At 39.8% G+C, this 25,165-nt stretch overlaps 1 protein-coding gene across 1 annotated transcript in view; it reads right to left on the bottom strand.

Annotated features, from left to right (window-relative positions):
- Positions 1–760: 760 nt before the first annotated feature.
- lgi2a (leucine-rich repeat LGI family, member 2a) overlaps positions 761–25,165 on the bottom strand; it is a 68,135-nt gene continuing 43,730 nt past the window's right edge. The window contains exons 4-8 of the mRNA XM_028802989.2: positions 20,689–20,760; positions 20,531–20,602; positions 14,445–14,614; positions 10,738–10,902; positions 761–2,686 (exon numbers count right to left, since the gene is read on the bottom strand). Of these exons, the coding sequence (XP_028658822.2) occupies positions 1,869–2,686; positions 10,738–10,902; positions 14,445–14,614; positions 20,531–20,602; positions 20,689–20,760 (1,297 nt within the window). The 3' untranslated portion in view covers positions 761–1,868. The remainder of the gene's footprint in view (positions 2,687–10,737; positions 10,903–14,444; positions 14,615–20,530; positions 20,603–20,688; positions 20,761–25,165) is intronic.

The raw sequence follows: 25,165 nt of genomic DNA, 5'->3' as shown, positions 1-25,165 counted from the left end.
GTCACAGAATTTGAATTTGGAGAGACTTGGCTAATTTTACTATACAATCATGAGGCAACTCATTGCAAATGTGGTTTAAGGAAAATGTCTGTAAATGGATAGATGTAACAGAGAAAGAGAACATCTGCCATATTTATTTTAATCGCTTTTCTTACCCTGACAGTCTCTCACCTAATGATTGCTGCCATACAATTTTAAGCAAAAAAACACAAGTGACCTATGCTCATACATTTTATAGCAGCAAACAATTACTGTATAGTGGTGTTATTTAAATGAAATAACCTCGTATCGAAACTTGTAAATAGTGACTGTTGTGCCCTAAGAGCATATTTTAGGGTTTATTGGGAAACTGCAATTTTATCTTTTTGGAAGTCTCCAGCTTACAAGCATTTCAATGAACACAATGGGAAGTGAAATACCGCTTGACGCGTTCTCTGATCTGAAGTACTGCGAGGGTGTAGGTGTCAGCTGCAACCCACCTTAGCATTGTGACAAAGTAATCAGAGTTTATATTACTAGAAACTTAAACATTTCTGTTTCCAAAATTAACTTAAAGTAAACCTTGCTCATCAGAAGCTAAACTGTCTGATTTGGCTTGATGTAACTAAGCTATTGACATAACCTATCATTTCAGGACAGCATGGTGTTCAAAGCGAGAGCTTTTCTATCTTAATATGATCTGCAGTTTAACACTGCAGATCATGTCATGTCATTTTCTAACTCCGTTATTCTAGACTAGGGTCCGTGGAGGGTGCTGAGGCCTACCCCAGCTAACACAGAGCACAAGACAGGAACAAACCCTGGACGGTATGCCAATCTATCGCAAGGCGAGCACACCCATACACCAACACACACTAGGGCTGATTTAGTGTCGCAAGTCTGCTTCACCTGCATGTCTTCGGAGAGTGGGAGAAAACCCATGCAGACATGGGGACGATATGTAAACTTCATGCTGGTGGGACCTGGGATGCAAACCCTGGCCTCCTTTACTGCAAGAGACAGTAGTGCTACCCCTGCACCACTGTGCACCACCGTGCCATGCACTAAAATAGTATTTTTTAAAATAAATAAAAAACAGACATCTCTACCATAGTTACTGTTGCTGCCTTATTGTTTCAGATGCTATTTCTGTGAAATGAGTACATTTTGCTTTATCTGTGTGTGTTTTTGTCCAGGTGGCTCCAGTTTCTTATTGTAACTCAAAGATGGGCTTTCTAGGCTAACTGATGGCTCTGGACTGGCCTAATTAAGGTGAGTGTGAACTGGCTATGATTTTGTTCTTTTTGCCTTACGCCCAATGTTGCCATGACAGGTTTTGGTTTCCCTTTACATTGTACTGTATCAATATGTTCAGAAAATTGATGGATGGCAAAAAGCATACCTTTATTCAACACACCATTCATAATGCAACAACTAAAAGTTAATATAAACTGCTGCATTGTTCTGTAACGTGCCTCTGTTAATCACTCACTCATTTTTCATATTATATAATCATATAATTTCCATAGTAATAAAAATGCATATTGTATGTATTCATCTACAAAAACTTTGTTTGCTACCAGTACACCTTGTGCAGCAATATATAGTACTGTACTACAGTAAATTTATCAGAGGCAAGGTCTCACATTTTAAAATAGCTTCAGATATTCAATGCAATATACCTGATAATGTCATATGAAATCTTTTACCATTTCCTTGTCCAGGCAAGTGCAAGATCTCTTAAAAAAACTACACAAGAACAGGCACAAGCTGAAGAAAGTTACCTACACTCTTTTAAGTTGTTAATTGTCGCAAGCATTATTTAAATTGAGCCATGGAAGACTTACTTGCTTACCTACCTATTACCTATAGTAGCTCAAGTCTCTAATTCACAAGCTTAAATCAACAAGAGTATGTTCAAATATCTGAGTGTTTCCCTTAAAACTTGAGATAAATATAAAGTCCCTTCTGTCGGTAGACACAGCTGTAAAAGAACGAGGAGCTTGGATATAAATTTCTTTAAATTTAACAAAATTTTTTTTCTCCTCCTCCCAAATGTAAATCTGTGAAAAGGTATAATCACTTCCCAGGGCAAGGTAGCAACGATCTTTGAAAGAAAATGGTTGCATGATCATTGATCCACGAGAAGGTAGAGCTTGAATTTCTGAAAACTGTTTGTTGCTCCATTTCAGTATTTTGGAATCACCAATAAACCTGGTTAGGGAGAGGTAAAGGTCATTTTTGATCCGGTAGCTCTTCACAGCCACAACATCCTCCATATTTTGGATTTCACTCTGCTGAATAAACTTCTTCGAGCCCCTGTTCCACTGAAAGATAACTGGCACTTGGGAACGACTTGCCAGGATAAGATGAGGTTTTCCATCAAGATCCACAAATTCAGCATCTGTGTCCCTGAACCACTCATGCAATGGCTGATATGAATAAAATCCTTTGCTATTCCATTTATAAAGGGTTGTCAAACCAGCTTTTGAACTGTCTGCTATTACAAAGAACCATTCTTTGTCAATCAAGAATGCCTCAATATCATTCGGTTTGGAAATTTTGGTAACTTCAATATCTTGAAACTTTGCAAACTTGGTGTGGCTTTCATCATATTTGTAGATGTGAGAGCCCCCAAATAACTGAGCCACTACAATGAAGATCTGATCTTCAATTAATATAGCTTTACATCCAACGATTGACTGGCCTGTAAGTAAGAACAACAATACTTATTAGTGACATACCTAGGATCAACAGAGCAAATATTTCATATTATCATTCATATTCCTGCAGTGTGTTCACAAATGCAAATTACAAATTTTAACATTGTTTATTAGCCGGCATGATTAATGAAGAAAACTTCTAAAATGTTCTGTTTTTTATAAAATAAAATACAATATATTTGTCAAAATCACCTGCCATTACAATGCTTAAAATGTGATGGATATTCACAGATATTTGCATACCAAAGTGAAGATGGACCTTTTCTGTATAAAAAAATAATAAAAAATCATTAGTTTGATCAGTTCGTTAGTTATTTTGAACCCAGAGGAAAGATAAATAAGATTTCATAATATTTAAGAGGGACATTTCTAAACTTTTTAGCAAAACAAACCCTGAAGATGGGTCAAGAAGCATTGCAAAATAAGTAAATAAATAAGGTGTTTAAGAATTATACTGCAGCTATATAACACCTATTCAGTGAAAAATATCTCAAATATTTGCATCCCTACTGTTACCACAGTTGCTATGGATGGTTAAAAAAATCCCAGAGGTGCATGATACAATCAAAAACACAGTGGTGATGTTCCTCACCTTTTTCAAACAAATACATAAAATCCTCCTATACCGTCGGCCTATTTCTCTTCTAAACACTGTGACCAAAAGAGATAGTTTCAGCACCCCAAACTACACAGACACAAGTCCTCAGTGAAAACATAAGGTTTATTATTAACAATCCATATTACTAACCGAGAATGCTAAACCAGATGATGGACGCAGGCACATCCGGCAATGGGCCGTAGCTGCAAAAAGACATACTGCGCAGGCGCAAAAAGAGTCCGCGAGAGTCGGCTGAGGAGCCGAGAAAGGCGGACAAAAGAGGGCGAGAGAGGTGGATGAGGGGCCGCGAGAGGCGGACAAGACCACAGAAAAAAGGAGTGAGCACAGGAAAAATGGAGAAATGAGGAAACGCAGGCAAAGCACGAAACACATTGCACACGAAACTAGACCCAAAAAAAAAAAAAGAGGCTCGCGCACAACAGCAAGGCACCCCCCCCCCCCCTACAGGCACCGGACGGGACACACACCAAGAGGGGGATTCAACAAGCCCATGGAACACAAAAAAAAGAACACAAAACCACCCCACAGACCCTACAAGCAAGGGACGGGACACACACAAAGAGGGGGATTCAACAAGACACAGGAATACAAAAAGAAAGAAGACGCTCGCGCGACAACAATCCTCAACCCCCCCCACACACAGACACATCCATAAGAAGTGACACCCAAAGCCACATATTCTAAAGTGAACATCAACACCTTCACACTAGACAGCATAGGTGTCAGCATTGGTGGATCTCCTTACAATAAAGCACTATTAACCGTTCAACTGCAGAAAAGGAAACATATTAACAGTGACTGCGATCCTCCTTATTACTTATCCATATTTCGCATGCTGAGAAAGAAACAAGTCATGAATACACGGTCACGGGTACAAAACGAAAAGGAAATAATAACAGGAACAAACACACGAACACGAAAGAAACAACAAAATAGACGGCTATGCAGCATAGGTGGATCTCATTACAATAAGGCACTATTAACCGTTCAACCGCAGAAAAGGCTCCATATTAACAGTGAGTGCAATACTCCTTATTACTTATCCATATTTCTAAAAGAAAAAATGTCTCGACTCCAAAAACGCAAAGCTCAACTAAAGCTTCCAACTAACGATGTACCTAAAAGTAAAAACTTTATGAACTGCATTAGATCCTACAATAGTTCATTTGCTTTTGCATATACCAGAGTAAATATCAGGCCACCAAAAGGCAATGGCCCATACTGCTTTCGCATATGTGCACAAATACTGCATCGCATTGGAACAGTGCACCCTGAAACAAATCAACAACGCAAATATGCACAAATCTACATCCTAGATCCACATTACGCAAACTATCAATCAAAGTGCTGCATCGCAACAGGCATGGATTCAAAACGAAACACCTCCCGTCTCAGACATACGTTAATGGCAGCGAAGGCTACAACGGGCTTCTCACACAGCACAGGCAAATCGATTACAGCTCCAGAACAACACGTCCCAAATACTACACATGCAACAACGTGCCTCTCAAACGGCACAAGGAAAACATACACCAGGAAAATTCATTCGGATTAATGAATGTCATTTGCAATCATTGTCATTCAATTCACTTCCCTGAAGAAACAACTGGCAATACAAGTGATACATTTACACGTTGTTGTCAAAAGGGTCAAATTAGACTGCCTTCTTTACATTCATATACTGAATATCTACAGAAGCTTATAACTGACGATGTACCTGAAAGTGAAATCTTTATCAACTACATTAGATCCTACAAATCGGTATCCACTATGAACATTAACGGTGGCACTGCACGTGACATCCGTCTTGAAAAAATGTTGTTTATTGATGAATGTTCAATGGCATGAAGTCACTTACTCAACACCATTCATAAACTTCTACAAACGTTTATGAATAATGATATTCAATTTGGAGGAAAGGTACTTTTATGAGGAGGAGATTTTAGACAGTGATTAGCTATTCTTCCAGATGCCATGCACTCAGCTATTGTTCAGTGCACCTTAAAATACGCAGACAATTGGCATTGCTTTCAAAAGCTACAGTTAGTAAAAAAGATACGATGTCCAGAACCAGATCATAACAATTGCTTATTACAACTGAGAGATGGTACACTCACCAATACAGATGGACTTCAGCAACATATTATTACAATTCCTCAAGCCTTTATCTGCGACGACTTAGTTACAGAGACATTTGGAACAGCAATCTCATTAGACCAAATGCCCCTTTTAACACAACGCACTATATTATGTCCAAAAAATATTAATGTGGAAAACATTAATACCCAAGTCATTCCATTACTTCCTGGAGAGACACAACTCTTTCTAAGCTCTGACAAACTTGACTCTGATCACAACAATAACCATCTTAAATGACCTTACAAGTTCTAAGCTGGAATTACCTTTTACACTTAAACGGCGTGTACAAAGAAATTTTCAAATAAACCTTTACACTGTGCCACACACTTTATTGTTTGCTTTCTATTTGCATCATCTACACCGTCACACTATTCTATATCTCATTCATACATCGCGCTCTTTGTCATTCCCAACACCAGGGGTTGGCGAGCGAAGCGAGCAGGGGGCGGAGCCCCCTAGTTACCTTAGAAAAGGCTTATTTGTCAATATAGAACTCTACAATTATAAATTTTTTCTCTTCTCCCTCTTTTGCTTCTCCTCCACTCCTCCCAGGAGAGTGTTGCCTCTTTTCTCTCCCAGCTCTGGCTCGCCCAGATTTGGCAGAGCAGCTCTTTTTATCATGGACCCAGGAGTACTACTACTGCCAGGGGCATAACCCGATAGAAGTGCTTCCGGATTAATCAGAAGTCCTAAAAACCAAGGAGCACAGCTCCTAGAAGTGTCCTCTGGTGGCACGCAGGTGGAACTGGGCTGCCATACGACACTGCAATTCTCAGCATACCCTGTGGGTCTCCTTGTGTACCTATCTCCAGGGTTATGGCTTCCTAGCAGTTTGGGGGAGCATTTGGCTTGAATACATTGTCTCCCCTGTTCCTTAATTACATTGACCTCCTGGCTGGGTAATTAATTATGCCTTGTCCTGGTCGGTACGTCAGTCCATGCCTGCCGTCTATTACAATACCAATACCAAGTCTTATAATCATGTTTCATACTTCTTTCCTTTACATTGTTCTTAGAGCTTAGCACCATTGTCCCACAGTGTGGCAGTATAGGTGTGAGAGAAAAGATGTGTGGCTGGGGGGATCATGAATTGAGGGAAGTTGGAAATTACACGTAACATTCAAGACAGAAGTTAATGCAGCTGTCCCTCATCAAGAATCTGCAAATCGTTTGCCGCACTTGCATTCACTCAGGATAAAAGGGGTCCAAGAGAGACAGAGGTAGAAAAAGAGATGAGAAAAATGACGGAGGTAAAATTGAGATTATCTTGATTTTAACCAGTTTAAGAATTACTTATTGATGGATTTTAACCTCCACAGGATCACTGGATTTAAAGAGGATGGTTTATTTATTTATTTAACTGTACCACACTTTACTGTTTATTGTTGTTGAATAAAGGTGCAGAACACTGTTTACACCAACATTTCCTTATTTGAGTCCTTTATTGCACTAGACCATCTTGCTACATGAGTATCAATGTCTAGGTGCAAAAAGAGTAGCCCTGGCATCACACAATGACCTGGAAAAACACAGCTTGTGATATTATCTTAATGAGAGAATAAAAGATCACCACCGATATCCTGTCTTTATCTGAGACTGCATATACTGTATTTAAAAATATTGTGGCCACAAGGGGGCACCAGAGAGCCCCATACCATAGACACAGTAAAGCACCACACGTTAAATGAATACAATAAAGGTTTTTATTCTTCTAAAGCACCTCTTCGCAGTCTTTCTAGTAATAAGCCACAATTATATAGGGTGGTCCAGATCTAACTATGCAACTTTTAATGCAATGCAATAATTGCATAATTAGATCTGGACCACCCTGTACAATAGATGAACACAATAAACTTCCAGTTCTTTCCTCCTTTTATCCTCCAGCTGAGTGCCGTCCACTTCCTCCCAGCTTTGACTCCAAGAGCAATGGAAGCAGGCTCCTTTTGAGGTAAACCCAGGTGACATTATGTGTTCAGTTGGAAGCACTTCCCGGCTACAAGAAAGCTAGGGAGATCCTCCCAGGTAGTGCCCACTATCTTCCCCTTGTGAACCCAACTCCCATGTAGTCCTGCGGATATCCAGACTCTGACCCTACACGATGGACCCTACCACCTAGAATGGTGGAGGATAAATTTCTCCCTTGCTGGCTACTGTTGACTTTGGGCATCCCAGTCAGTAGGGGAATCATAAGGTGTCCCAGCCAGGTATTACCCCCACCCATTCCATCCTTCCGTTATGGCATCCTGGCCGGGTAAGGAATTTGACCTCCCACTCATCCTCTGGGGCATCAACTATATATATATACGTATGTAAATATATATACTAGCTGTCCCCACACAATAGTTAAACGGGACAGTGAGGAGAGCCCTGCCCGGCTTCCCCCTCCCCTTGGCTCGCAGCCTCTGTCTCAGATTAGCGCAAATATATTGCTCCTGCAAGCAAACTATAATTCTTAGTGTGATGAAAGAAGTCACAAAATCTACCGGAATGTTCAAGCAAATTATAGAAAAAAACCCAATCTAAATCTGTTAAGTAGTTCTCTTGTGAAAAGCGGACAGACATACAGACAGACATACATTGGATTTTATACATATATATAATATATATATAAATGTAATATTTTATATACTGTATATATATATATATATATATATATATATATATATATATATGATACAGTACCTGCCAAATAATACAAAGTACAATAGTACTTTGAATACAGTAGAGTACAGTAATAATCTTTTGGTTTCTTTTTGTTATCACTTTCAAGTATAACTTTGGAATTTCATTTTTGATTCTAATTTTGGCCTTGCCAAAAGAAAATAGGTTTCCCAGTGGTAATCTTTACCTCTTTATTCTCCTGATCCTTTTAAATACTCACTGCTAGTTTATTCCTTACCTACCATTAAACCAAGAAACTGGAAAAAGTACTTAGTAGACATCTACAACAAAATTAAGTCTTTTGCTTTTTCAACTGGGCAGAAAGTGGTTTTTAAGGGTAAAATGTTTAAATGCTAACCCTGCTGTCTGTTAGTGTTATACACACTTCATCAACATCACCACATCCAGAGGTTTAATTATTTATAGGTGCAGAAGATACTTTTAATATACTGGAAGGAAACAACTTATGCACTTTAATGTATGCCCCTACCATTGTCCAAAATATTATACTGTAGCCTAAATTAAAGTTTTGCATTTGCATTCAAATGATGAAGCCCCAGTTTGTACTAATAATACAAATTCAAATGGTTTCATTCTTAGTTGTAGTACAAGATGCGTATCTTCTCTTTCACCATTTCTGTTGTGCAGAGATCTGGGAAATTCAGAGAGGAAGTTAAGTTTCTGCTGATGATGGGCTTCTATTATCTGTAACTGAGACTCTTAATTTAAATAATTATTACAGAAAACACACTAAAATTGAAAGACTTTATGGTTCAAGAGAAATCTCACAAAATGTATATCATACATGGTAAATATTAGAGGTACTCATTCTAAATCTAAAAGTTTTACTTTACATGTGTTTTACATTTGGGAACTATAGCTACACAAATTTACAATCTCATATTCAAGCTAAATTCTATTCACATCCTGAAATGTAGCAAGCAAAACTTTTGTTATTCATTGTTTTTATTTTGATCTAGCCTCATTCACTTGCTTGTAGCACCCATGATTCAAATTTTCAAAAAAAGTTAATGTCAAGCGAAAAACGATTTGTGTGAAACCGAAGTGACGGTGAAACTCAATGTTTTACATAGCAAAAAAATCTGCAAAACAAATGGCGTTTTGTCTCCAGAAGAATTTGTGTGATTAACACAAGAAGAAATGAGCTTAATTCATGTCTGGAAGAATTTTTGCATATATTAGTTCCACATGTATCTGCCTGTCATTTAGTAAATAAATAAGGATCTTTCGTGACAAACGAACAAAAAATCCTCTCTTGTGTAGACATTTTGATGATCCCTTAGATTGTTTTGCATAAGTTCTTGTCGTTGTTAGCTCCATCATCTGTATCAGAGATGGCCAAGTTCGACCCTGCAGAGCCACAGTGGCTGCAGGTTTTTGTTCCAACTTAATTAGTTGCTTAATTAGAAGCCAATCCTCACTAATAACAAATGTTATTTATTTCATGGCTTGTTAGTGTTTTAATTCTACCATGTCAGTTCAATCTTAAATCATAGATTTTTTTTTCCTTTCTAATGTATCATCCAAGTGATTTCCTAAAACGGATGAGTGATTTTCAGTTCTTCACTTTCTCTTCAGTTTCTTTGTGAGTACTTAAACCAAATAGTGAATGATGAATACACACGGGTGGAAGTGGAGGCAAGCTAGATGGAGAACTGCTGGTTCCTTTGTCATTTGCATCTTACTGCTAATAAGGAGCAGTTTAAACAATGAGTACAGCTGCTTAAGGCTAAAATAAAGCAATTAAGGGTTCAAAATCTTAACAAGCAAGATAACTAAAATGAAGCAGAAAAATGTCACTTGAGTAATAAGTACTTCATCAGCAATGAATGATTTCACATGAAGTAATTGGGTTGGAACAAAAACCAGAAGCCACTGCGGCCCTTCAGAACTGATGTTGCCCAGCCCTGATTTAAAGGGTCTGAGTCTTAAATAACCAATAGATTAAATGAAGTTAATAGTAGCAAAAACTAGTCACGAATTAAGAAATCAGGATAAAAACCTGTAGCCACTGTGGCTCTCCAGGATCAGAGTTGGCCACCCCTGATTCTACATATCATTAATTTACATACCAGGTCCAAAACAAAGAATGAATTTCCAAAATGCTTACTCACAAAACTAAATATTAATGAAACAAAGAAAAGCCAAATGTTCATTAAGAAAAAATATAAAAAATGTATTTCAAAAAATATAAAAACAAGGTGGCAAACCAAAAAAAAAATTAGATGCAGAAAGGAAAAGCCATAAATCAAAAACAGAAAAATCCAAATGAAAATGGCATAAAGCCCAACAAACTTACAGATAAAGTGAAAGTAGAAAGGGCGCTGAAGAACACTTCCCAACAACATCTAATACCTCAGCAGAAACTAAGGGAACAGGTGGCTTATATAGGGCTTTACCTATGGGAACAAGAGACTGGGCCAAAATTGTAATAAATACAAAAATATTAATAAGGACAAATGAGGGAGCATGGGGATAAACTACAAAAATGACGAGAAACAATAAAGACAGAGTGACACAGAGGCTGAATCTTCACAGTAGTGAGGTGATAAAAAGGGTCAATAACTTACCAATGTACAACAAAGTAACATTTACCTGTAATATTGTCATAGCTCCTAAAATTCATTTCAATATGATCCCATTCAAGCACCATGCAATTTTCTGTGTTGGGCTGGGCAATAGCTACGTAGACATCGTTTTTGTAGTTAAAGGTGTCAACAGATAATGACTGCGATAGCAGAGTCTGATGAAGGACAAAGTCTGGACATAAAGGAAATAAGATAAAAAGAAATCATCAGAGATACAGATAGGAGTAGCTAACACAAATAATGTATAGTGGACAAGACAATGTAAAACTTGTTGTGCCTCATGAACCAAACGTATTTGTGAGATGTATAGGCAGGAAAGGGAACCCTTTTCATACTGAAGTGATTTTGATTTCCTTATATTTTCCTCTCCATTTTCTATATAAAACATTTTCAGGCTAGTGCCCAATTAATGTTTCACGTCTTTTTACCATTCCGCTAACATCAGTGCACTTTTGCTCAGTTTTGATTTCCTTTTTCTACTTTTCAATCTAGTAATGCAGCCTACTTTTCTATATTTTTCCATCCTGTTATTTCATCTTAAACAAAGTTTGATGACACATTAATTTGTAATTTGCAGCGAGAATGACATGAAGCCCATCAATAAAAAATACAAACTAATAACATCACTTCCAGACAATGTCCTTTCATGTACTAACGTCATTTGTACAGTTAGTTAACATCTGTATATGTAGGGCTTTGTAAGCATTAATAGCAAAAGTACAGGCAGGCCTACTCAAACATGTATTACCTATACTTCTCATATGGATGATCTGACATTCAGCTTTGCTTTTTAATTCACAAAATAGTTTCTTGTGATGTACACATTTAATTTTGCTGGGACATCTATAGATTCTTGAACACTACATCCCTCTCATCTCATTTATTTCTCCATCCTCTCTGTGAGTCCAGTTACACATTAGAAGGCCGTGGAAAGCCACAGCTTCTTAGGGCAGCACTGACTGCCAGCCTACTTACTCAGCACTTTTCCGCAGATAAACACGGCCCCTCATATTGTGCAAATTCACACTGATTAGATAGATAGATAGATAGATAGATAGATAGATAGATAGATAGATAGATAGATAGATAGATAGATAGATAGATAGATAGATAGATAGATAGATAGATAGATAGATAGATAGATAGATAGATAGATAGATAGATAGATAGATAGATACTTTATTAATCCCAAGGAGAAACTCACATACTCCAGCAGCAGCAGCACGCTGATAAAAAACAATATTAAATTAAAGAGTGATAAAAATGCAGGTAAAAACAGACAATAACTTTGAATAATGTTAACGTTTACCCCCCCGGGGTGGAGCTGAAGAGTTGCATAGTGTGGGGGAGAAATTATCTCCTCAGTCTGTCAGTGGAGCAGGACATTGACAGCAGTCTGTCGCTGAAGCTGCTCCTCTGTCTGGAGATGACACTGTTTAGTGGATGCAGTGGATTCTCCATTAATGACAGGAGCCTGCTCAGCGCCCGTCGCTCTGCAACAGATTTCAAACTGTCCAGCTCCGTGCCTACAATAGAGTCTGCCTTCCTCACCAGATTGTCCAGGCTTGAGGCGTCCCTCTTCTTTATGCTGCCTCCCCAGTACACCACTGTGTAGAAGAGGGCGCTCGCCACAACCGTCTGATAGAACATCTGCAGCATCTTATTGCAGATGTTGAAAGACGACAGCCTTCTAAGGAAGTATAGCCGGCTCTGTCCTCTCTTGCACAGAGCATCAGTATTGGCAGTCCAGTCCAATTTATCATCCAGCCGCACTCCCAGGCATTTATAGGTCTGTACCCTCTGCACACAGTCACCTCTGATGATCACGGGATCCATGAGGGGTCTGGGCCTCCTAAAATCCACCACCAGCTCCTTGGTTTTGCTGGTGTTCAGTTGTAGGTGATTTGAGTCGCACCATTTAACAAAGTCCTTGATTAGTTTCCTATACTCCTCTTCCTGCCCATTCCTGATGCAGCCCATGATAGCAGTGTCATCAGCGAACTTTTGCATGTGGCAGGACTCCGAGTTGTATTGGAAGTCCGATGTATATAGACTGAACAGGACCAGAGAAAGTACAGTCCCCTGCGGCGCTCCTGTGTTGCTGACCACAATGTCAGACCTGCAGTTCCCGAGACGCACATACTGAGGTCTGTCTGTAAGATAGTTCACGATCCATGCCACCAGGTATGAATCTACTCCCATCTCTGTCAGCTTGTCCCTAAGGAGCAGAGGTTGGATTGTGTTGAAGGCGCTAGAGAAGTCTAGAAACATAATTCTTACAGCACCACTGCCTCTGTCCAAGTGGGAGAGGGATCAGTGTAGCATGTAGATGATGGCATCCTCCGCTCCCACCTTCTCCTGGTATGCGAACTGCAGAGGGTCGAGGGTGTGGCGGACCTGTAGCCTCAGGTGGTGAAGCAGCAGCCGCTCCATGGTCTTCATCACATGTGATGTCAGAGCGACATGCTGGAAGTCGTTCAGCTCACTAGGATGTGATACCTTTGGGACTGGGGTGATACAAGATGTTTTCCAAAGCCTCGGGAGTCTCCCCTGTTCCAGGCTCATGTTGAAGATGCGCTGTAGAGGACTCCTTAGCTCCAACGTACAGGCCTTCAGCAGTCGTGGCGATACTCCATCTGGACCCACTACTTTGCTGGCACAAAGTCTCCTCAGCTCTGTGCTTACCTTGGCTGCTGTTATTGTGGGTTGGGGGAAACTCTCTCCTATGCTGGTATAAGCAGAAGGATGGTTGGAAGGTGCAGTTCTCCGAGGTGAGAGTGGGTTAGGGTGGTCAGACCTGTTAAAGAAGTTGTTCATCTGGTTTACTCTCTCCACATCTCTCTCGATGGTGGCACCCCATCTATTAACCACTCTAAAAGCACATAATTGTAAGGAAACTAGAGTTACCCAAGTTACACAAGCTGCTCATATTTAAGACCACTTCTACAAAATAGCGAGTGGTCGTTGTATTACAAAAAAAGAACAGCACTAGAGAAAGTGCAGATTGAGTCTGTGCTGCACTGAAGCCCAATTTTATAATATATTTTATATTCTAAGCTAACAATTTCACAGTGGTCACAAAGCCATAAAGGCTGCTGCATCACATCACAGCTCTGTTTCCAAGAAGAGAGTCAGTCAGTCAGTCAGTCATTATCCAACCCGCTATATCCTAACACAGGGTCATGGGGGTCTGCTGGAGCCAATCCCAGCCAACACAGGGTGCAAGGCAGGAACAAATCCCAGGCAGGGCGCCAGCCCACCACAGGGCACACACATACACACACCGAGCACACACTAGGGACAATTTAGGATCGCCAATGCACCTAACCTGCATGTCTTTGGACTGTGGAAGGAAACCGGAGCACCCGGAGGAAACCCACGCAGACACGGGGAGAACATGCAAACTCCACGCGGGAAGCGAACCCAGGTCTCCTTACTGTGAGGCAGCAGCGCTACCACTGCGCCACCGTGCCACCCCAAGAAGAAATTTTTTGACCAAATCCCTGTTGGTGTGGTATATGCATAGTTTTCCTAGGATAACATGTGTGGTTCATGTGTTCCCCGCACTGTATGCTGCCCAAACAGACGGAAGCCAATCCAAAAGATTTCAGTACATGGAAGGATGGATCGACATTTGGTTCATAGGAGCCTTGTACATGAAATGAAAAGACTTTAAAGAAGTATTTGCTGGGATTAATTAAAAATGCAACATACCTGTAGATGTACATTCGTGATTCAAAGATGGTAGATCATTAAGCTTCTTTCCTTTCATGTCCTCTGGCCCAGAGCAGTAAATGTCAGATACAGTCGCATTAGTGGTCTTTAGCCAGGATAAAAGCCACTTGGCTTTGCAGTCACATTCAAATGTGTTGCCACGTAAATCTCTGAAATGTGAGGAAAATTCGCTTTGAAATCTGGGAACTTCAAGAGAAAGGTAAACCATTAAATGGGCTCTGGAAAGAATAGCACTTTGTTATCTAACTGGCCTGTCCCATTTGGCCTTTTACATGTGTTAGTGGGTGGACAGGGTTCCCACACAGTTTTTTTCGGTTCTCACACAGTATTTTTAATATCAGTGCATTCAACTATATATCGTATGGTTGTCAAAAGTTTTCCAAGAAAATGTGTGTATTTTTACTAAGCTCAGTTCCTGCTGTCTAGTAGACATCTGCACTGATGAAACCTGCACACTGCTCCTTAAAGAAGTCCCTGAAAAAAATGCATCCACGCACTGAGGTCACAAATAACAAAAATGAATCTAAACATTTAACAATAAATCAAGATGAAAACTAACATACACTCATGAAAATTATACACGCACTGCAAATTATACAGCTGGTAGAATTGAATATCAACCTAAAATTGTAACTTTAGATTTTCAAATGAGCGTCTTCTTATAATTCCAAGAGCTAAACTTAAAACAAGTGGTGAGGCAGCCTTCTGCTGTTATGCACCTAAAATCTGGAATAGCTTACTGACAGAAATTCGTTAGGCTAATACGGTGGAGCATTTAAAAAAACTGCTAAAAACCCATTATTTTAATGTGGCTCTCTTATAGCTTCATTTTAGTGTAACTGTATATTGTGAAGAGTGGGGATAAACGCACCCTAAGGAGACACGGTGGCTCCTCCGAAACCCCCTCTTAAACGGTGATTCAGTTTTTTACCTCCTCTTTGCTTGATTAGCTGCTGGCTTGCTACTGCTGCAATGCCACGTGATCTGCATCTCATACGGCACTTCAAACATTTAAAAGCCTGTGCAGCAGCTGTCCGTTTGTCTTAATGCCTTGTCTCTCTTTTCCCCCAGACAACCTCTACTCCTGTTGGGGGGGGCCCCCAATGAAGAGGAAGATTTTCTATTCTTCTAATCTCCTGTGTGTTTCTGTGCAACTCTGTTACCCACGGATGACAATATGCATTGAATTATCATTTTTATCATGGCTCTGCAATCCAAACTAACCCCTCTGCTGCTCTTGTTCCAGTTTTCTGTGGTGGCGATCTGCACCACCATCACCGTGATGTCCCTACATTTATGGATTGAAGGCCAGAGGTCCAGAGGAATCATCTAATTCTTCCACGTGATACCTGAAAACCATGAGGACTGATTGAGATCATCGATGTTAGGTAGAATGCCCAGTGTCTCAGAACCTCCAGCCCTATGGAGTTTTTTTTTGTGCTATTTTTTTTTTATCTGTCCTCCTGGCCATCAGCCCTTACATTATTCTTTGTTACTTAGTATTGCCTAATCTTATTTTTATATTTTTCTTTCTTCATCTTGTAAAGCACTTTGAGCTACATATTTTTTTTTGTTCTTTATTTTGCCTTATACAATTTCTTGTATTAGGAATTTATTAGTTTTCACACATCCCTGGGGGTCAGAGTGCAGGGTCAGCCATTGTACGGCGCCCCTGGAGCAATTGAAGGTCAAGGGCCTTGCTCAAGGGCCCAGCAGAGTAGGATCTCTTTTGGCAGTGACGGGGATTCGAACCGGCAACCTTCGGGATACGAGCACAGATCCTTAGCCTCAGAGCCACCACTCCGCTTGTATGAAAACTAGGGGGCTTTGCCCCCTGCTCGCTTCGCTCGCCCACCTCCTCCCTCTCCCAGGGCGCGCTTTGCTCCAGCCACTACATGTTTCTGTGCCTCGCGTTGTGAAGGAGGAGGCTGAATGCACACTAAGGAGATGTGGACGGATCAGCTGCTGGCTTGCTGCTGCCGAGCTGCGTGTTCTGCTTGTCACGCTGTGCGTTGATTATCTAAAAGCCTGTACAGCAGCTGACTTTGCTTCACTTGCTATATAAATAAATATTGTTGTTGTTGTTATAAAACCTTAAAATATATTTCTGTAAACAAAAGCAAAACAGTATGAGAGTAAATAATCCAGATTAACAACTCCTCAGAAGTAAATCCTTGAATCGTGCTTTTAATTGAAGAAAATGGGTGAAAGCCATACTCTGGTTTATATTTCTCAGGAAAATTCTTTTTGACCAATCACCTGTAAAGAGCTGTTTCATGAATATGTCAGCAAATACAACATCAGAGAACGGCTTCTTGTGTTTGACTAAGCTCACTCTCTCTGCCTCTCTGCTGGAAGCTTGGACTGTGGTTACATTTTTTAGTCATTTACCACCATATTGTAAAGAAAATTCTTTCAAATACATATTGTATACCGTATTGTATATATGTTTTATGATAAGTATGCTTTTGATTTTTCTCTGCTGAGTCATAGCAGTACAAATTTCATTGTACTATACACAGTACCAATGACATTAGAATCAACCTGACTTATTGAAAATGAAGCACAATTTAATAAAATTCTGTCCACTTGACCTAGAATAGCTGCCAACTTTTCTTTGTATTTTAAAATGTTGAACATTCTTCTTATTTGTACGCATTTAAAAACTAACACAAAATGTGCACTGGATGAACGTTGATTTGCTGATTTGGATGGATAGAGTGAGCCATTAACCACGAGAACAGTGATGTTATGCCTGTGGTGATTTAGAAATAGAGAGACACAGTTACATAGAAGGAGAGACAGTGAATCACCATGTCAAGCAGCACAGACTACAAAAGGTGCCTGGGGCGAGAGTGCCCACGGGTGAGTGCTTAGTGGATGGTTCTGCCACTGGGCCTGGTTGGGCATAGCTAGAACTCATGACATGGGACTGCCCTCCTCCTGTGGGCCCACCACCTGCAGAAGGAATATGGGGCAGGAGTGACATGAACTGGGTGACTGAGTACCAGATAAGTGGTGAAAGATACAAAAGGTGCACTATATATTTATACTAAATTGCTGTGTAAATTTGTTCTTGGTTCAGGTGAAAACGTGTTTAGGCAACGGACTTGCACTTTTACATACCTCTGGAATGGACAGTCAGTAGTAACCTTAACTATGGAAATGCATTCCATTAAACACATATAATTATAAAAATAAGCCAATAATTATCTGCACTTTTGTGATTATTTTGTTTGGGTTGGCTGTACAGGTTTCACTATGCACAAGTGATGTGTCTGTGGTCACAGTGGTAAAGTTTCAGCCTTGATCAACCATTTTCTCTTGTTGTTTTCTAGGAATAAACATGGCCGCTCCACTCTCCATTCGCACCAAAGAAGAGCAGTATCACGCATGCGCTAGAGGGCTCCTTGCTCAGCTCAGCAGAGGTAAACAATTCCACACCTGGGCGAGAGTGGGGCGCTGTTGCTAACGGTCTCTTTTCCTTTCGTTACACCCCCAGTGAGGGCAACCAAGCCCAACAGTAAGGTCAGAAGAAAGTCCCACCCTTTCTGGTCCCGGGGATATAAAAAACGCAGTTTAGTTTAGTTCACAATCCTTTCAGTTCTTTAACGCCGGTGTTCATTTTTGAGACTGTTTTCTGTTGCCATTTTTTTCGAGTTAAAAAGTAAATGGGGTTACCGGGGTGATACCCTAAATTTTCGTGTTGTCTCACCTGCTTCCTGGCCATTTGTCACAGCAGTGATCCGCTTTTAATGGGCTGAAGGTGTACCAGAGGCTAAAATCCATTGAAGGCTTTCTGCATAATATGGAGATAGTGTTTAACCACAATGGACGGCTTACGAATGGTTGGACAAGAGTTAAGCATGAAGAAGAGGCAGGACACCCATCTACATCCTTACCGTGACAAACTGACAAGAATTTCGGTTCAAGGAGTCATTGCATTTGTGGACCAGTGAGAACGATTATGCCCTACGATGGATTGGGGGCCCATCCATTATTGGGTTCTACCTTGTGTTTAGTTTTGCTGGGATAGCCAGATACATCCCACAAACCTGAACTGGATTCCTGTGTTACAAAATGAATGGAAGAGTATACTTCTAGAAATAATGTAAAATTCACATTGCTATGTGTCTAGAGCAATAGTGTAACGTTTGTGGTCTGGACCTGAGAGGGACATGTTTCTTTTGTGGCCGAGGAGTATCAGAAAGGAAAGGGCTACATGAAGAAGCTGGCCATAGAAACAGCTCCTGAGAGAGTTCATGGAGGGACACAGATAAAGCACTCAAGAGAAGTAATTATACAAGGCGGCTTCTCCACTGCTGAAGCCCATTGTTCTGCAAGTGTGGCCGGCAAAGTGTAGCAGGTGACGTTGCCACTGACCCCAGGTGAGCGGTGTAAGGCAGAGCCGGTGGCATGTACAGTATGTGCAGGCTCAGGGCGAAGCAAACAGGGTTGTGTGAAGCCACAGAACATCTGAATGGCATTGCAGAGAGGTTAAAGAGGGAGACAGCAGGTTCAGTCGCAGATGCACCAAAAGTCCTTTCAAGAGCCAAATACCGACAATGCTCTCAGAATGCTTAGTCAATTCTTCCATCTTTCACAACCCCAGTTCCATTACAATATTTTAGACAATACTTACACTTTCAATCCTGAAATAAAGTATCCAAGTGAACATTATGAGTTGAAAGTAGACCCACTTAAGGATCAAATGGTTCAATAAAATGTCTTAAAATTGTACATTGTCAGATGGAATATTACATTGAACGTTTAAAAGAAAAACAAATGTGCCGACATAAAGGCAATAAGCTATGAAACTATCAAAGGGGGTGAGTTTTTATAGGACCTCCATATATTTACCCTTTGTACAAAAACATACAGTAATCAGAGCTTTATGGTGCACTACCCTGACGTAATACTCTCATACCTACTGCATTTAATCTAGTTCAGTATTACAGTTCAATGTAGCCATTTTATGTTTTAATACTGTAAATATAGTTTACTAGAACAAAGGTAGGATGGTGCAGTGCATAGCCTCATGGATGCAGCACTTTGGGTTCAAATCCTGGCCTGACTTTTGCCTGTTGTTACAACGTGCGGAGGTTTTCCTGTTATATACCCAGCTTAACTGGTAATTCTGAATTAGGACCAGTGTAAATGCGAGTACAGGTGGGCACACAAGTGGCAAGGCTATGACCCTGAATCTTTTTAAGCAAGTTTGACTATTATATGTTATAAGACTATTACTGTTTTAAGACTGCTATTTCAAAACTATAGAGAACTAGGAATGGCACGCTGCCAAGCTACTTTCTGGCACATTCTGGAGACTCCAGTTTCCATTCCATTACAATAGTGACTCAAAACTCTCCTTGCATGAGTGTGCGTTGCAAGTGTGCTCTGTGATTAGATGGCTCAGCTTCTACTTGATGTTGCTGGTGCAGGGCTTTTGATTTTCATGACAATAAAATGGAAATTGAATGAATGAACGAACGAACGAATGAATGAGCATCTTTATAAATCAGAGCCACCACACACTGACAGCAAATTATAATTTAGTGCAATAGTGATTTCCATACTGATGGTGAGAATTTTCCATAATTGAAATATATAAGAACACATTTCATTTCACAGTTACATTTTGATTCTACCTGATGCTTCTATGAATATAAACCACAATTTTATAATCCCTGGAAATTGTTGCTCTCCACTATTGAGAACCTGATGTTGCTGTGAATATAAATCACAATTTTATAATCCCTGGAAACTGTTATTCTCCACTATTGAGAAAACAGCTGATGTGAAGTATGAAAACATGATAATTGATTTCAGAATAAACATAGATTATGGAGAGACCAAATTCTGATTGCTGTACTACACAATAAACATAAACTATAACTCTTCTCGAAGAAGGTATCAAAAAATTAAAAGTGGCAGACAGTGGAAAAAGGAAATTTGTACTGCCTGTTCTGTTGAAAGTCACACGGAAAATGTCTCATCCATGGGAGTGTGACGAGCAGGAGGCAGGAGCTGAAAATGATTCCCCTAAGTAAGACTACTATACTTACAGTTCTATTAAGGAATCCAAATCGTTGAAAATCTCTCTGGGTAAATTTTGGATATGATTGTTAGCCAGTGACCTAAAATAAAAAATGGTCAGTCTGAGATTTATGTACTGTTGTGAGTGTAAGTATTTTTATACATGGTTGGGTAGTGAAATACTCACAGATGTGTCAGATCACGGAGACCTCGGAAGGCATATTTTCCTGTTGTCTCGATTTTATTGCTTTCTATAAAGCTGAAAAAAGATGGCATTACTTTCAAAATACTGTAAACACTTAATATACTACAGCAAACCAGTTTGTTACCATTCTATGATCATAAATCTTTAACTTTTTAAAGGAAATGAAACATAAAATATCTTATCACATTTCAAAAGTTGTCTATTTCTAAAGTGGCAAAACTGTAGAATGTAAACTCATTCAAATATTAAGATCATGCACACTAATTAATTTCATAGGTATTACCATTTTCTTCAAAATTAAAAAAAATTAAAAAACACATTTTCTTGAAATAAATGAAGCTATTCACCTATATACATTTGAAGTCATGTGTGATCAGTAGGAGATTTTCCAAACAACAAGTAACAAACTGTATCAGAGTGAATGAGGATTCATCAGTTTTCTGTTTAGACGCATCCCACAATTTGGCACAAAATTCACATGATATCACATGATAAAAGCATAAAGGAGGAAGATGTCTGTCCTTTTTGTGCATTATAGGATTATGTTGGAACTAGCTGTGCTACCCAACTAAGGCGGGTTAAGATCTAAGTAATCGACATAGACCTCAGCATTAACATTTACAGTGCACTATGCAATGCACATGTCTCTGTTATATGCCACTAGGCATGAGATTTGCAAAAGCAGTGTAAATGTTTGACACTCCATCAATTGGAATGACAAAAGCAATGCTTTTTATTACTAAAATGTCTGTGATGTGCCACCTGTTGTGATGATAAGCGTATTGTATTTTATTACTCAAAATGTTTGTGATGCACCATCTGTCAGAATGGCAAATGCATTGCATTTTATTATTAAAACATTTTGTGATCCGCCATCTGTTGGAATGACAAATGCATTGCATTTTATTACTAAAAATGTTTGTGATGCACCATCTGTTGGAATGACAAACGCATTGCATTTTATTACTAAGAATGTTTGTGATGCGCCATCTGTCAGAATGGCAAATGCATTGCATTTTATTATTAAAAAATTTTGTGATGTGCCATCTGTTGGAATGACAAATGCATTGCACTTTATTACTAAAAATGTTTGTGATGCGCCATCTGTTGGAATGACAAATGCATTGCATTTTATTACTAAGAATGTTTGTGACGCACCATCTGTCAGAATGGCAAATGCATTGCATTTTATTATTAAAAATGTCTGTGATGCACCATCTGTTGGAATGATAAACACATTGTATTTTATTACTAAGAATGTTTGTGATGCAACATCTGTCAGAATGGCAAATGCATTCATTGCATTTTATTATTAAAAATGTTTGTGATGAACCATCTGCCGTAATGACAGAGACACAGCAACCAGATAGACACATAGACACTTATCCTTTTATTAAGGTGGATTGGTTAATTAGATAAATCCACTCAGTCCCATGTCATTATTTTTATTTCCATGAATTACTCAAATTTATAGGTTAATATGAATACTGCTGCATGTACTGCTGTTTCAGATGAACAGAATAACATTTGACAACTGGTGAACAATACCACATTATTTCTGAAAAATAAATATGAACTTAAAAGACCTAGGACACCATAAATGTGTTTCTAAAAGTCATCAAATTAAGTTTTGAAGTTTGGGTACATGCAAATAACAGTGTTATAACAAGTGAAGCTAGACAAGACAGTATGTGGCCTAATTAGTTTCTTGCACGTCTTCCCAAAGCAGGCAGCAATAAGAACAAATACAATTTTGTGTAATGTATCCTCAAAAATTTGCTATGCAGATTTTCATTGTTAAAAACAAAATACACTACAGTATTATCACAGTGTGCTCTTGTTCTTTGCAACATAAGGGTTGTGACCACAGCAGGAAACCTGGGAACATGTACTAAAAGCTCTTCATGTCTCCAAGACTGTTCTTCTCCTTTCCTAGGAAACCAGCCAAGGAAGGACACACTCTTCATACCCTGAAATTCTTGGACCTGAGGACCGCCCAGTGAGAGCAGATAGAACCCCAGGTAATTCAATCTCTTCTGGTCACATGGCCCAGGGGCCAAAGATAAGAGAGGTGACTGGAGGTACCACAGGCTGTTCACTCCTGGAGGCAGACCAGGAAGGAACCAAACCCTATTTTGGATGTCTTTAATAGGCCCAAAAGAGCTTGTGCTCAAACATTAAAAGACGACTTGGAATCCTATAAACTGATAAAAAAGGAGGAGGACATTATGAAGAATTCTTCACAGTATTTGAACCAAGCATAAAGGGAGAGTGCATCTTGGAACCCTTTCAAACCCCGAAAGTAAAAATACGCTAATGGTGCTGACACTAACAACAGTAGGGAGAGGTAGCGCTGTGTAAAAGGAAAGTGGTCGGAGCTGGCATTCCAATACTCAAGTGAGCCGCTTTAGCACCATCCGAGCTGAGAGCCCATAAAAAGGTAAACCTAACACAGCCATGCTCATGACCACCCTACTGTGGCATAGCGAGAAACACTTCTAAGGGCAGCAAGCTAATTTAAAGAGCAGTAAAATGAGTAGAAATCCATTGACTCAGCACTGCGTAGCACTTAGCAGCGCTACAATACGTTTTTTATATAAGGGAATGGTTAAGATGTGAATTTTCTCCTTGGCTATCTGAACACTCCATTGAGGTCACAATGAGAATGATTATTATTCCTAAGCAGTTCAAATAAAAAAAAAAAAATCTGACTACTCAAAAAATATTTCTGGGTGATGAAAGAATGTAAGTAGGAAAACGTTTGTCTATATGGTGCACAGCATTGTCCAGCCGTGTAAACAAATCTCATACTGGCTGAAAAAAATTAGATGTTCACCTATAAAACCTTCAACTTCACCTTAAAATATATATATTTTTAATTTTGATATCCACCCAATTCATCTTAGGAAAATGTGTTCATTCACCTTACTGTGCAAGTTTATTCTCTTATAAATATTTGAATTTGCACCGTTTTTTCTTTTACTTTCTGTCTGTCGAGTATTATATTATCTTCACCGTACCTTTCATTATTTTGTGCAAGAGCCAGAAAATTAACTGGAAGGTTCTTTTTATAACACACAGGATTATTCTGTATTTGCATTTTTCTGAAATACAATTACTGTAACTACAATATCCGACAAAGGTCCTAAATTCACTTTTCTTTACAGACTATATGGGAATAGAATTATCATATTCTTCAGAGATCTGCAATTTGTACTAATCTCCACTATTCTCTGCTGTTTCTTTGCAGTTATTCTGTGGTGGTGATCTGCAACACCACCAACTGATCAAAGCACCATGCAGCCTCCTGAGATGATGGAATGAAGGTGGGGGGTCTCATCTGTCCATGAGACAAACTTCATCAAATCCTATCGTGTGAAGTGTGAAAATTAAGAAGTTTGATTTAGGAACATTTGTGTTAGTTAGAATGCCCAGTGGGGCCTTGCAGACTTTTGTTCTTGGAACCCCTGCAGATTTTGTTTTTTGTCTCCAGCATAAATGAAGTTAGGGCAGCACGGTGGCACAGTGGGTAGCGCTGCTGCCTCGCAGTTGGGACACCTGGGGACCTGGGTTCGATTCCCGGGTCCTCCCTGCGTGGAGTTTGCATGTTCTCCCCGTGTCTGCGTGGGTTTCCTCCCACAGTCCAAAGACATGCAGGTTAGGTGGATTGGCGATTCTAAATTGGCCCTAGTGTGTGCTTGGTGTGTGGGTGTGTTTGTGTGTGTCCTGCGGTGGGTTGGCACCCTGCCCAGGATTGGTTCCCTGCCTTGTGCCCTGTGTTGGCTGGGATTGGCTCCAGCAGACCCCCGTGACCCTGTGTTCGGATTCAGCGGGTTGGGAAATGGATGGATGGATAAATGAAGTTTTTTTTTTGTTTTTTCTGTCCTGCCGTCCATCTGACCTTAATTTGTTTTGTTGTTATTGATTCTTTAATAAATACTGCCTAATCTTAATTTTTTTGTCATCTTGTAAACCACTTTAAGATTCATCCATCCATCCATCATCCAACCCATTATATCCTAACTACAGGGTCACGGGTGTCTGCTGGAGCCAATCCCAGCCAACATAAGGCGCAAGGCAGGAAACAAATTGCAGGCAGGGCACCAGCCCACCGCAGGGCACACACACACACACACACACACACACACACACACTAGGGACAATTTAGAATCGCCAATGCACCTAACCTGCATGTCTTTGGACTGTGGGAGGAAACCAGAGCACCCAGAGGAAACCCACGCAGACACAGAGAAAACATGCAAACTCCACGCAGGGAGGACCTGGGAAGCGAACCAGGGTCTCCTAACTGCGAGGTAGCAGTGCTACCACTGCGCCACCGTGTCGTCCACTTTAAGATTCATTGTATGAAAATGTGCTGTATAAATAAATGTTGCTGTTGTTGTTGCTGTTTCCACTTACCCATCCACAGATTTTTCCCAAACTAATTTTTTTCAGTTAC

This window comes from Erpetoichthys calabaricus, chromosome 5 (genome assembly GCF_900747795.2).
Source record: "Erpetoichthys calabaricus chromosome 5, fErpCal1.3, whole genome shotgun sequence".
In the NCBI taxonomy this organism is placed as follows: domain Eukaryota; kingdom Metazoa; phylum Chordata; class Cladistia; order Polypteriformes; family Polypteridae; genus Erpetoichthys; species Erpetoichthys calabaricus.
The sequence above is the reverse complement of the archived record's forward strand: the minus strand, read 5'-3'. Positions and strand labels throughout refer to the sequence as shown.